This window comes from Podarcis filfolensis (assembly GCF_964270895.1).
Source record: "Podarcis filfolensis genome assembly, chromosome: 9".
Classification (NCBI taxonomy): domain Eukaryota; kingdom Metazoa; phylum Chordata; class Lepidosauria; order Squamata; family Lacertidae; genus Podarcis; species Podarcis filfolensis.
The window spans coordinates 57,325,688-57,338,135 of record NC_139610.1 but is presented as its reverse complement, the minus strand read 5'-3'; the positions used below and the strand labels follow the sequence as shown (position 1 = coordinate 57,338,135).

General features: G+C 42.7%; 2 protein-coding genes across 7 annotated transcripts in view; one reads left to right on the top strand and one right to left on the bottom strand.

Moving 5' to 3' along the window:
• The window catches only part of LOC310742342 (uncharacterized protein C4orf17), a 164,106-nt gene extending 155,783 nt beyond the window's left edge, over positions 1–8,323 (top strand). For all 3 annotated transcript variants that reach the window (XR_014538443.1, XR_014538444.1, XR_014538445.1), the window contains exon 11: positions 8,084–8,323. The gene's annotated coding sequence lies outside the window, so the exon portion shown is untranslated. The remainder of the gene's footprint in view (positions 1–8,083) is intronic.
• The window catches only part of TRMT10A (tRNA methyltransferase 10A), a 29,901-nt gene extending 18,837 nt beyond the window's left edge, over positions 1–11,064 (bottom strand). For 3 of the 4 annotated variants that reach the window (XM_083571631.1, XM_083571629.1, XM_083571630.1), the window contains exons 1-5: positions 9,852–10,047; positions 7,448–7,610; positions 2,495–2,566; positions 1,731–1,805; positions 396–545 (exon numbers count right to left, since the gene is read on the bottom strand). In XM_083571631.1, coding sequence (XP_083427757.1) covers positions 396–545; positions 1,731–1,805; positions 2,495–2,566; positions 7,448–7,610; positions 9,852–10,045 — 654 coding nt within the window. In that variant the 5' untranslated portion in view covers positions 10,046–10,047. Of the gene's footprint in view, positions 1–395; positions 546–1,730; positions 1,806–2,494; positions 2,567–7,447; positions 7,611–9,851; positions 10,134–10,955 lie in introns of those variants that run through there. The other variant, XM_083571632.1, reaches the window with a different exon arrangement.
• Positions 11,065–12,448: the final 1,384 nt, after the last annotated feature.

Below are 12,448 nucleotides of genomic sequence, written 5' to 3'. Positions count from 1 at the left end.
GTTTGACCTCTCTGTCTTTCCAAATATAAATTGCTGACACAAAAGAATTTGCATTCCAAATGCTCAGTCTGATGTGACTGGCTACTGAAGGAGGCAAAAATGTGCAGAAGCAACCACCAATTCTAAAAAAGCAAAGCCAAAAGGGGGGCTTTTAACAGAATGTTTGCTGCTCAGTTTCAAAGCATTCAATGAGGAAGTAACTCAAGAATGAAAAATCCACTACTTTAGTAGATGTTGCCAGGTGCCCAGAAAAGTAGCAACCTGCCTTTCACATTATAACACAAAGCAGCAGCTTAAAATAATCATGTTCCATGGCATTCTATGCACATTAACGGAGTTCAACGGGACTTCTTTCCAAGTAAACATACACAGGATTCCACACATTAGTTCTCTACCTTGTGATGATTGTGATCCACAAGGCCTCCAATGACATAGGCTTTGGACTCATCTAGTTCATTCAGGACTTCAGGAGAGTCCGATGTAAGGTACACAAGGTCTTCTTTCTTCATCAGTTCACTATAATGTTCTGATTTAATGTGGATATCCTTCAAGATACAAATACACACAAATGTATTAAATAAACTGTCTTAATATTCAAGGACTTTCTCAGAGAACCAGTCAAAGTGGTAGACACAGTTACAAAAAGCAGCTACATTCAACTGTTTCTTCTACATGTGCTATAATGAAGTGGGTGTGATTTTAACAATGTCACTGGCTCTACTTAGAAGACTAGATGAGATTTTTACCTCCACCTCCAAGATAGAAGGAAGTCAATCAGTCTGTCTCAAGAGAACCTGCCCAACATTACATCTTGAGCAGATCCTCTAAATCAAACTACTTTCTTGTCAAGAAACATGTCCCAATCAGCCTGGATACAGAGCAGAAAGACTTGATTCATGACTGGCCTCAAAACAGCAGAATTCTTTAAAACAGCAATTAAAAAAGCTGCAACAAGGTCCTTTTGTACATATGCTGATTCACTTAGGAATTGCAATACTGTTCTCTTCAAATTTGTCAATCTTCACTTATAATTCAGAAACCCAGACATGAACAAAGCAGCCTTCTCACTCAAACTACCAGTTCATAACTGACTGGACAGAAAATCATCAGACAAGAAAAGAGGAATTAAGAGATCACGACACAATCTAATAAGCTAGAAATGATGTGGTTGAGAATTCCCACCTCATGTGTTTCCTAAAAGCTAGTAGTGATGTGGTTGCAGCTGCCAGACTGGTGAATGGGAGCAGCCGCTAGAACCATATAACAACGTTCCTAAAAGATCTACATTGGCTCTCAGTATGGTTCCGAACACAAAAGTGTTGGTATTGACCTTTAAAACCCTAAACAGCCTTGGAGCTGTATAACTGAAGAAGCATTTGCACTCACATCATTTAGCCCAGGCACTAAGGTTCAGTTTCATGGGCCTTCTGGCAGTTCCCTCACTGCAAGAAGTGAAGTTACAGGGAACCAGGCAGAGGGCCTTCTCAGTAGTGGCACCCACCCTGTAGAAGGCCCTCCCATCAGATGCCAAAGAGATAAACAATTATACAACTTCAGAAAGACATATGAAGGCAGCCCAGTATCAGCAAGTTTTTAATGTCTGATGTTTCGCTGTGTTTTTTATATTCTGTTGGAAGCCTCTCAGAGTGGTTGGGGCATTCATTTAAACACACAAACAAGACGAAAAAGTGTTCACAACAAAAGGTAAGCAAATCTGAAATTGCTAGTACCTTCCAGTTTACCCATCCTTTGTCAGTTTCATTCATGTTGTCCTTCAGCTGGCCTCCATGGCTAGTCAAGTAAAACTTTGGAAGACAAAAAGGCAAAAGAAGTGTATAATGTTGACTGCTAATATCTAACTTCTAATTAGGTACTCCTCTATCCCTAACAATACAAGCATATATTATTTTTGAAGGTGTTCAAATGGATTTTGATTATTTTAGCTTTATTAGTTTGAATAAAACTCAAAACAGGATTTAACAAAACAGAATTTTGCCCAAAATGTTCCACAGCAAAACACAGTGTGGTTATGGCCTATTTATATAAAAACCAAATATTTACCGTAGTCAATTTCAGTCTTAATTTAATCTTTGTACACCCTGCATTTTTAAAAGTGCATAAATGAGTACTCTATTGCAATAAAATGTAGTGATACCATAATTAACCAGCCATTAAATACTTCTACATATGGTAGGATGGCTACCTTACTTTGCTTGTGTTGTGTTTTGGACTTGGGAATAGACAAAGACACAAGTACTCTAAAATATTAACTGCACAACGAAATTATACCTGTTTTTAGGCATACACAGATATTTGCACTGTCATCTTAATAATATATTGAAATGCAAGTCTGACAAAAAATACTGTCAAATTATGTCTCTGTTTGTTATTAAAGAATATATTTTCATTTTTGGAAGGAGTGGCCTTTCACATTTCATGTATATAACTAACTGGTCCGAACACAAAAATCAGAAAATAGTTTACAACAACATACCTGTACAGGATGGAGTGCTTTGCGATTTTCTGCATAACATCTCTGAATTTGCTTGTGAAGTTTCTTGACATCCTGTATACAACACAATTTGTTTTTATATTGTCCTTCAGAGAAAGCACCACAAAATGCTTTAACCAAGAGATTCAGAGACGCTAAAGAGAGAGAAAGGAAACTTTTAACTGACCAAAAAGTTATTTCTGAATAGAACATTTATTTTTGGAAAAGAAATATTAAGTCACTATAAAAAATAACATTGCAATTAAATAATTTTTCAAAGATCTCACATATTCACTATTGTACTTTACTTAAAGTTCATCATGTTGAAAATAAAAAATAATACTAATTTACAAACAAGTTAAAACTGAAAAGGAAATATCTAAGCTGCAATTCTATGGGTGCTTATTTGAGAACAAGTCCCTCTGAAATCAGTGGAACTTTCTTATAATCAAGTGTGTACAGGACAGTAATCCTAGTCTAACCACTGTAATAATTAACAGTGATGCACAATTCCTTCTAGAATTAGAAGGAATTTCTTCACCATGTGCTTTCAACTGCCATTCATTATTAAATAAAGTAGAACAAACATTTGAGGAAAGTGAGATGCAAATGTCTCCAAGCCTATTGGACACCACTGGTGCTTACTAAATACCAGTGTTACATACTACCCACTGTTATAAAACAGAAACATTATACAGTAGTTTCAATCTCAATAGCCTTATTTTACTAACATATCTGTATGTCTCTACAGCCCTACACCAGAGCTTTCCAAACTTTTCATGTTGGTGACACACCTTTTAGACATGCATCACTGGAGGAACGTGTAGCTACGCTCCAAAGAATTAGAGAGCTGGAGCTCTTCTTGGAAGCAACAGAGCACACCGTCTCCACCAAGGAGGAGACAGGGGACTCCCCTGAGAAGGAGGCTAGTTCACCAACACAGGAGCCAGATATATGGAGAAACCTGACTCAAAGAAGTAGGAGGCCCAGGGTTCACTCTGATTGTTTAGAAATACACAATCGCTTTGAGGTCCTCTCCCCTAGCATGGAAGACGAAGAGCAGACTCCATTTGAGGATCTCTCCCTCATTACAGTCGATCAGGTATATGAAGACGAGCAGCAAAGTCAGCCCTCAGGGAATGTGCAGGCGACCTTGGAACGGACAGCTCACGGAAGAACCCCGACCAGACCTAAGAGGAGGCGTGTAGTGGTGATAGGGGATTCCCTACTGAGGGGAACAGAAGCAGTGATCTGTGGGCCTGACAAGATGTCTCGGGAAGTGTGCTGTCTCCCCGGGGCTAAGATCCAAGATGTAACTGAACGACTGCAAGGAATCATAAAACCCACTGACAAATACCCCTTCCTCTTGGTTCATGTGGGAACCAATGACACTGCAAGCAATAGCCTCCAGAAGATCAAAAGAGATTATGAGGCTCTGGGCAGGAAATTGAAGCAATTAAATGCACAAATTGTCATCTCATCTGTCCTCCCAGTTGAACGACGTGGCCCAGGGAGAGAGGGGAAAATAGTGGAAGTGAACAACTGGCTTCGCAAATGGTGTAAACAGGAACGGTTTGGATTCTTAGATCACGGAATGCAGTTTCTTGAAGATGGACTTCTGGCAAGCGATGGGCTGCACCTCACAACGGTTGGGAGGAATGTTTTTGCAAAAAATCTCAGAAACCTCATCAGGAGGGCTTTAAACTGACTAATGTGGGGGAGGGAGACAGTGCTCCTGAAGGTAGGAGTCTATCAATTGATGAAGATGATCATCCAAATGTCATAGACCGAATGGAGCAAACAGCACGCAGACCTAGTGGTGGGAGGAAAAAATCCTTAAATAAGAGACACGGGGGAATGATTAATGGACTTCAATGTCTGTACACTAATGCGCAAAGCATGGGAAATAAACAAGATGAGCTTGAGCTCTTGGTACAGCAAACTAAATATGACATAATAGGAATCACTGAAACCTGGTGGGATAAGTCCCACGATTGGAATGTAATAATGGAGGGATACAATCTATTTCAGAGAAACAGACCAGACAAGAAAGGAGGAGGAGTGGCGTTATATGTCAGGGATGTGTATACCTGTGAAGAGATCCAAGATTTAGAACCTCAAAGCCAAAGTGAGAACATTTGGGTCAAAATTAAGGGAGAGAAGAATAACAGTGACCTCATTGTGGGAGTTTACTATAGATCCCCAAGCCAAACGGAGGACATAGATGATGACTTCCTGGAACAGATGGCCAAGCATGCAAAAGGAAGGGAGATAGTAGTAATGGGGGACTTCAATTACCCGGATAATTGTTGGATGTCAAACTCAGCCAAGAGCATAAGGTCAAACAGATTCCTCACTGGCCTTGCAGACAACTTCATTGTCCAGAAAGTGGGAGAAGCAACAAGAGGAACAGCCATTTTAGATCTGGTCCTAACCAATGTTGATGACCTGGTTAGTGGGGTAGAAGTGGAAGGATCATTAGGCGCGAGTGATCATGCTCTTCTGAAGTTTACTATACAGCGGAAAGGAGCAGCCAAGCATACTAGGACTCAATTTCTCGACTTTAAGAAAGCCGACTTCATAAAACTTAGGGAAGTACTGGGTGAGATCCCATGGACAGTAATACTAAAAGGAAAGGGAGTTCATGATGGCTGGGAGTTTGTTAAGAGGGAGATAGTAAAAGCACAACTTCAGGCAATACCAATGAGACGGAAACATGGAAGGTGCCTAAAGAAGCCAGGGTGGCTATCTAAAGAACTTTTAACTGAGTTAAGATTAAAAAAGGATGTGTACAAAAAATGGAAAAGGGGGGAAACCACCAAAGAGGAATTCAAACAAATAGCCAGCACGTGTAGACACAAAGTCAGAAAAGCTAAAGCACAGAATGAACTCAGGCTTGCTAGAGAGCTTAAAAGCAACAAAAAAGGCTTTTATGGGTATGTTCGTAGCAAAAGGAAGAACAAAGAAACAGTGGGGTCACTCAGAGGAGAAGATGGTGAATTGCAAACAGGGGACACAGAAAGGGCTGAACTCCTCAATGCCTTCTTTGCCTCAGTCTTCTCCGATAAAGAAAACAATGCCCGACCTGAAGAATTTGGAGCAAATGATTCAGCAGAGGAAACACAGCCCAGAATAACTAAGGAGATAGTACAAGAATACTTGGCTAGTCTAGATGTATTCAAGTCTCCAGGGCCAGATGAACTGCATCCAAGAGTATTAAAAGAACTGGCAGATGTGATCTCAGAACCACTGGCAGTCATCTTTGAGAATTCCTGGAGAACAGGCGAAGTCCCGGCAGACTGGAGGAGGGCAAATGTTGTCCCTATTTTCAAAAAGGGGAAAAGAGAGGACCCAAATAATTACCGCCCAGTCAGTCTGACATCAATACCAGGGAAGATTCTGGAGCAGATCATTAAGCAAACAGTCTGTGAGCACCTAGAAAGGAATGCTGTGATCATCAATAGTCAGCATGGATTTCTGAAAAATAAGTCATGTCAGACTAACCTGATCTCGTTTTTTGACAGAATTACAAGCCTGGTAGATGAAGGGAACACAGTGGATGTAGCCTACCTTGATTTCAGCAAGGCATTTGACAAGGTGCCCCATGATATTCTTGTAAAGAAGCTGGTAAAATGCGGTCTTGACTATGCTACCACTCAGTGGATTTGTAACTGGCTGACTGACCGAACCCAAAGGGTGCTCATCAATGGTTCCTCTTCATCCTGGAGAAGAGTGACTAGTGGGGTGCCACAGGGTTCTGTCTTGGGCCCGGTCTTATTCAACATCTTTATCAACGACTTGGATGATGGACTCAAGGGCATCCTGATCAAATTTGCAGATGACACCAAACTGGGAGGGGTGGCTAACACCCCAGAGGACAGGATCACACTTCAAAACGACCTTGACAGATTAGAGAACTGGGCCAAAACAAACAAGATGAATTTTAACAGGGAGAAATGTAAAGTATTGCACTTGGGCAAAAAAAATGAGAGGCACAAATACAAGATGGGTGACACCTGGCTTGAGAGCAGTACATGTGAAAAGGATCTAGGAGTCTTGGTTGACCACAAACTTGACATGAGCCAACAGTGTGACGCGGCAGCTAAAAAAGCCAATGCAATTCTGGGCTGCATCAATAGGAGTATAGCATCTAGATCAAGGGAAGTAATAGTGCCACTGTATTCTGCTCTGGTCAGACCTCACCTGGAGTACTGTGTCCAGTTCTGGGGACCACAGTTCAAGAAGGACACTGACAAACTGGAACGTGTCCAGAGGAGGGCAACCAAAATGGTCAAAGGCCTGGAAACGATGCCTTATGAGGAACGGCTAAGGGAGCTGGGCATGTTTAGCCTGAAGAAGAGGAGGTTAAGGGGTGATATGATAGCCATGTTCAAATATATAAAAGGATGTCACATAGAGGAGGGAGAAAGGTTGTTTTCTGCTGCTCCAGAGAAGCGGACACGGAGCAATGGATCCAAACTACAAGAAAGAAGATTCCACCTAAACATTAGGAAGAACTTCCTGACAGTAAGAGCTGTTCGACAGTGGAATTTGCTGCCAAGGAGTGTGGTGGAGTCTCCTTCTTTGGAGGTCTTTAAGCAGAGGCTTGACAACCATATGTCAGGAGTGCTCTGATGGTGTTTCCTGCTTGGCAGGGGGTTGGACTCGATGGCCCTTGTGGTCTCTTCCAACTCTATGATTCTATGATTCTATGACCATTTCGTGACACAGTAATTCAGTTTTACTAAGAAACCAGAGATTAAACTAACCCCTTTCTAGCCCTGGGAGGAGTGCCAAGAGTGTTCACGTGACACACCTACACACTACACCCAACACACTAACATGTGGCAACACACAGTTTGGAAAGCTCTGGCCTACACTATTATAGGCATACCCTAATAACCAAACAAAAGCACCCTCAATAACTTGCTTCTGAAAAATATAACTTTCATTTACCTTTAGCTCCATTAAATTGTCAAAACTGCAATCTATAATAAGGCGAAGGGTACTAGGAACAACATCTCTACGCAAACGTTTCCTGAAACTTCCATCGTTGCTAGATTCCAACTGAGACTGGCGCTCTTGTTTTCTCTTCAGGCGTTTTTCTTTACGTTTCTGTCTGAAAGATAGCAATTTGTAAACACCCAAGTGCCATGGTATTAACTATACAATGCTTCTGCACACATATGCAACATAAAGAGATGGTAGTAGATCAGTTAAGCACTCTAGCTCACCCATCTTGTCTCAAGAGGCTTTTAGCACTAGGGTACAAACACTTTTATACAGTCTTTCTCTTCAAGTGTTTTGTGTTTTGACCTGCAGTGCTCTGGCCTCTCTGACTTGCTGTCTTGTGCCCCTGCACTCGCAATGCCTAGTTCTACATACACACCTTTTCTTTAAATGTTCATCCATTTCATCACCTTCATCCCAGGGGAAAGATTTGCTGTTATCCTTTTGCAAAACAAATAATAGCTTTACTCTTAGTCTTACATAAGCAACTATCTATAAAAAATTATTTTTAGAGAAAGAAGCTGCTCAAGGAGAAACAGTTAATCAAGGCAGAAGTACAACTGAACCCATTATTCCTTCTAGTGTCTTGACTGGGACAAAACAAAAGCTTCACACAAACTGCAGCACAGAAATAATGGAAGAGGGATTTGAAGAGAATGTTGGTTAAAGCTCAAGAACTCCATTGCAACTGTTAGCCATGTTATGGGATAGAAATGCCAAGGTCAAGAAGAATAAATGCACAATTTCCTTCTTCCATATCTGAATGATGGAAGGCATAAAAACTAAAACATGATACACATATTAAATCATATGTGAAATGTATTAGATTCCTGTGTCTCATTTATTCTAATAAATGATTATATCAAATGCCTAGTGTAATGTAAAATAAATATAGATTTTGCAGTAGTTTCTAAGCAGGTTTTTATCATGCAATCCTGCATTTAAATAAATGTTAGTTTTCCCTAGCACGTTTTTTCACTTCTCCCCACAGTAGTGGGAATAAAAGAAAGGGCATGAGATAAAGAAGCCCATTTCTGATCTTTTCTTTTATACAAATTGGGGATAATAATAATAATAATAATAATAATAATAATAATAATAATAATAATTTATACCCTGCCCTCCTCAGCCAAGGCCGGGTTCAGAGCGGCTTACAAGCAATAATAAAAACAAGTTGAATGATTACAACTTAAAAACAAAATTAAAATACAACATTAAAATATTGAAACATTAAAATATTAAAATGTAGCCTCATCACAGGAGGAGAAGGAAAAGAAAAAAGAAAGAGAGGGAGGGAATCAAATTGGCTCCAAGACAAAGGCCAGGCGGAACAACTCTGTCTTACAGGCCCTGCGGAAAGAAATCAGATCCTGCAGGGCCCTGGTCTCATGAGGCAGAGCGTTCCACCAGGCCGGAGCCAGAGTTGAAAAGGCCCTGGCTCTGGTTGAAGCCAATCTAACTTCCTTAGGGCCTGGGACCACAAGGGTGTTGTTATTTATGGACCTTGAGGATCTTCGTGGGGCATACCGGGTGAGGCGGTCCCGTAGGTACGAGGGTCCTAGGCCGTGAAGGGCTTTAAAGGTCAAAAGCAGCACCTTAAATCTGACCCTGTACTCCACCGGGAGCCAGTGCAGCTTGAAAAGCACTGGGTGAATATGCTCCCATGGCAGAGACCCCGTGAGGAGCCTCGCTGCAGCATTCTGTACCCGCTGGAGTTTCTGGGACAGCTTCAAGGGCAGCCCCGCGTAGAGCGAATTACAGTAGTCAAGCCTGGAGATGACCGTCGCATGGATCACTGTGGCCAGGTCGGGGCGGGAAAGGTAAGGGACCAACTGCTTGATGCGGCGAAGGTGGAAAAATGTCGCCTTGGCTGTTGCTGTAACTTGCACCTCCATGGAAAGGGAGGCGTCAAGGATTACACCCAAACTCTTAACGGAAGGCAATGGCACTAATTGGGCCCCCGCAAGAGAAGGGAGTTGGTCCCTCATCCCCATGCCATCCCGACCTAGCCATAGGACCTCTGTCTTCGAAGGATTTAGTTTCAATCGGCTCCCACGAAACCATCCAGCCACAGCTTCCAAGCATCTGGTCAGTGTGTTCGGGGCCGAGTCGGTGTGGCCATCCATCAGCAGATAGAGCTGAGTGTCATCAGCATATTGGTGACAGCCCAGCCCAAAGCTCCGGATAATCTGGGCAAGGGGGCGCATAAAGATGTTAAAAAGCATTGGGGAGAGGATTGCGCCCTGCGGCACTCCACACACCAAGGAGTGGCACGACGACATAGAGAGAAGAATATAACCCGAACCTGCTCAGTTATTAACCCAAGCTTGTAGCAAGAAATAACCCATACTTGCGCAAGTTTCTTTGTTCTTCCCACTGTTTCTGTTTCATTAGCTTCTTTCTTTGCCTCTTTGACATAGCTTCAATATTCTCCATCTTTTCCAGTAATTCATTTCCCATTTGATCAAGGTTGCACTTCCCATCTCCTTTTACATCAGTAACCTTGGATGCCACAAGGTTTTCTGGTAGCATTCCTGATGACATGAGCTTTCTAACTATCTCACTTTTCCTTTTTCCCTGAAGATGCTACAAATGTTGGAATCAATATATTGTACAACTTCTGCTTCCAATACTGTGGATAAAATAGAAGATTTAATATTATTTTAAAAGTATTCATAGAAATCTTTGTTTGTTAGAACTATAACCCCAGGCAATTAATCTCAGAGAAATTTACAAGACTAGGAATGTAACATATTGTTTCCAACCTATTTTCCTATTATGTTGTAAATGAACCAACATGGAGGATAACAAGAAAACAAAAAAAAAAAAAACCAGTATATTTCTAAAAATCAGTATGCTTTAATGTCAAATCGGTGTTTATGAACAAAGGGTAGAACACGTTTAAGGCACGAGGCAAACAATTTGTCACCTCAAATAAGCCATACGATGGGCAGATGTCCTAAATTGGCAAGAAGCTGTTCAGTTTGTGAAATTAAGAGCCTTGAGGAGGCTTACTGAAGACGGACATAATTCGCTGCGGAAGAAGCTTCAGCCAAGTCCGCCTCCTCTTTTACCTGAAGCTGCGGCCTCTGGCCTTTTATTTTTACTATTTTTACGAGAGCTTCAGCCCATTTGTAGCCTCTTAAGACACTTGAAGCTACTCTCGCTGCGACAGACTAAACGCGGCTAAGCCGTCTGTGGATTCACTTATTATTATTACTACTGTTTAAAGAGAGAGAGAGAGAGAGAGAGAGAGAGAGAAAAGCCCAAGCGTTTTAAAAGGTGTGAGTGGGGGGTGTCCGTTATCAACAGCTTTCTCTTCGCTACCAATCGCCGCCCTGAGGCGGGTGGGGAGGGAGGGAGGAAGCAGCGCCCGGCCTAATGCTGAAGCGGGGAGGGATACGAAGAAACGCGGCTTCCCGCGCTTAAGAAACAGGAAAGGAAAGGAAAGCACCTGCCTGTACCCGCGCGCAGCAACCGTCACCAACAAACGCCGTGGGCCGCGCGCCACCAACCGTCTCCTCACGCGCTACCTCAGGCTGAGCGGCGGAAGCGGGAGATGCCGGCGCGTGACAGTGACGCAAATCCCCTCGCGACCACGGGCGGGGCTCAGGGAAGGAAGCTCCGCCCCTGGCGGACGGGCGGGCGAGCGACTATCGCTTTGTTTTGGGGTCCTGAGGTTGACGCGCCGACGTGTTGCGGCTTGTACTTTAGCTGACTCCGTCGCTGCCTGCGTGTGCCCAGCTTTACCAACCTTATACGAAAGTTAACACGGCAGTGTTGTGAACACGCTCTCTCTCGAAAAAGAGAGAGTCGGTGTTTCTCAAACTTGGGTCCCCAACTGCTGTTTGACTACAATTCTCATCATCCCTAGCTAGCAGGACCCCTGGTCAGGCATGATGGGAGTTGTAGTCCAGCAACACCCGAGGACCTAAGTTTGAGAAACAACGTGAAAGAGAACCTCCATGTTCAGAGGCAGCGTTTATCTCGGCAGTTGCTGTGGGGGTGGGGCGAGTAGTAGGTCAGTCTTACTTGATGTTATGTACTGAGTTGAATAGGATCCAAAAGGCAGCAGTCTGATTGGTCCTAGAACAATAGGATTCAGAATGCAGCAGTCTGATTGGTCCACAAGAACCACCCAATCCAGCTCCAGGTGGAAGTGAATCCGCAACCTGATTGGCCTACAGGTGAATCCTGGTATTAGCCAATCACGTGGGGCTCATTGTGTAACTAATGTATATAAAGCAGACATTCTGGGGGAACTTCCATTCTTCACTACTATGAGCTGAATAAAGAGCATGAAATCCACACTCGACTCTTGAGTATATTTCACTTGAGGACTTATTGGGAACATGTGGGTGAACTTTGGGAAATAGTGGTCGAGTGGCACTCTGCTTGCAACTTTTCCCTTTTCTTATATTGAAGGATGCATTGCAGGGGGCAGGTTGGACTAGATGACCCTTGGGTCTCTTAAGATTCTATGATATGGGAGGTGTGTATAGAAACCAGCCACTGTATCAAGTCAGTCCAAAAGCATGAACACATTGGGAGTCATTCTCTTGCGTAAAGATAGTTGTGAGAGTAGCAGATGGATGGATTTCCTTTATTACATTTTTATCCCATTGTTCCACCAAGGAGCTCAACCGTCGTTCTATCCTTTCAACAATCCTGCGAAGTAGTTATCTGAGAGATTGTGATTGTTCCAGTGTAACCCAGTGAGCTTCTTGTCATGTCTAAGTGGTGATTGTGAACCTAGATCTCCCTTGAAGTAATTCAGCACTGGCCATTAAACTTCTGGCTCTCAAAACTTCTTAAAGCTGCAAACCTGACTTCCCCCTACACCTGAATAGAACCAGATTTAAACCAGCACTGCATACCACATTGTAACAACTCATCCAGAACCAACCCATTTTTATGTGTTACATGGTGAAAGTAAGCATGGGAAAG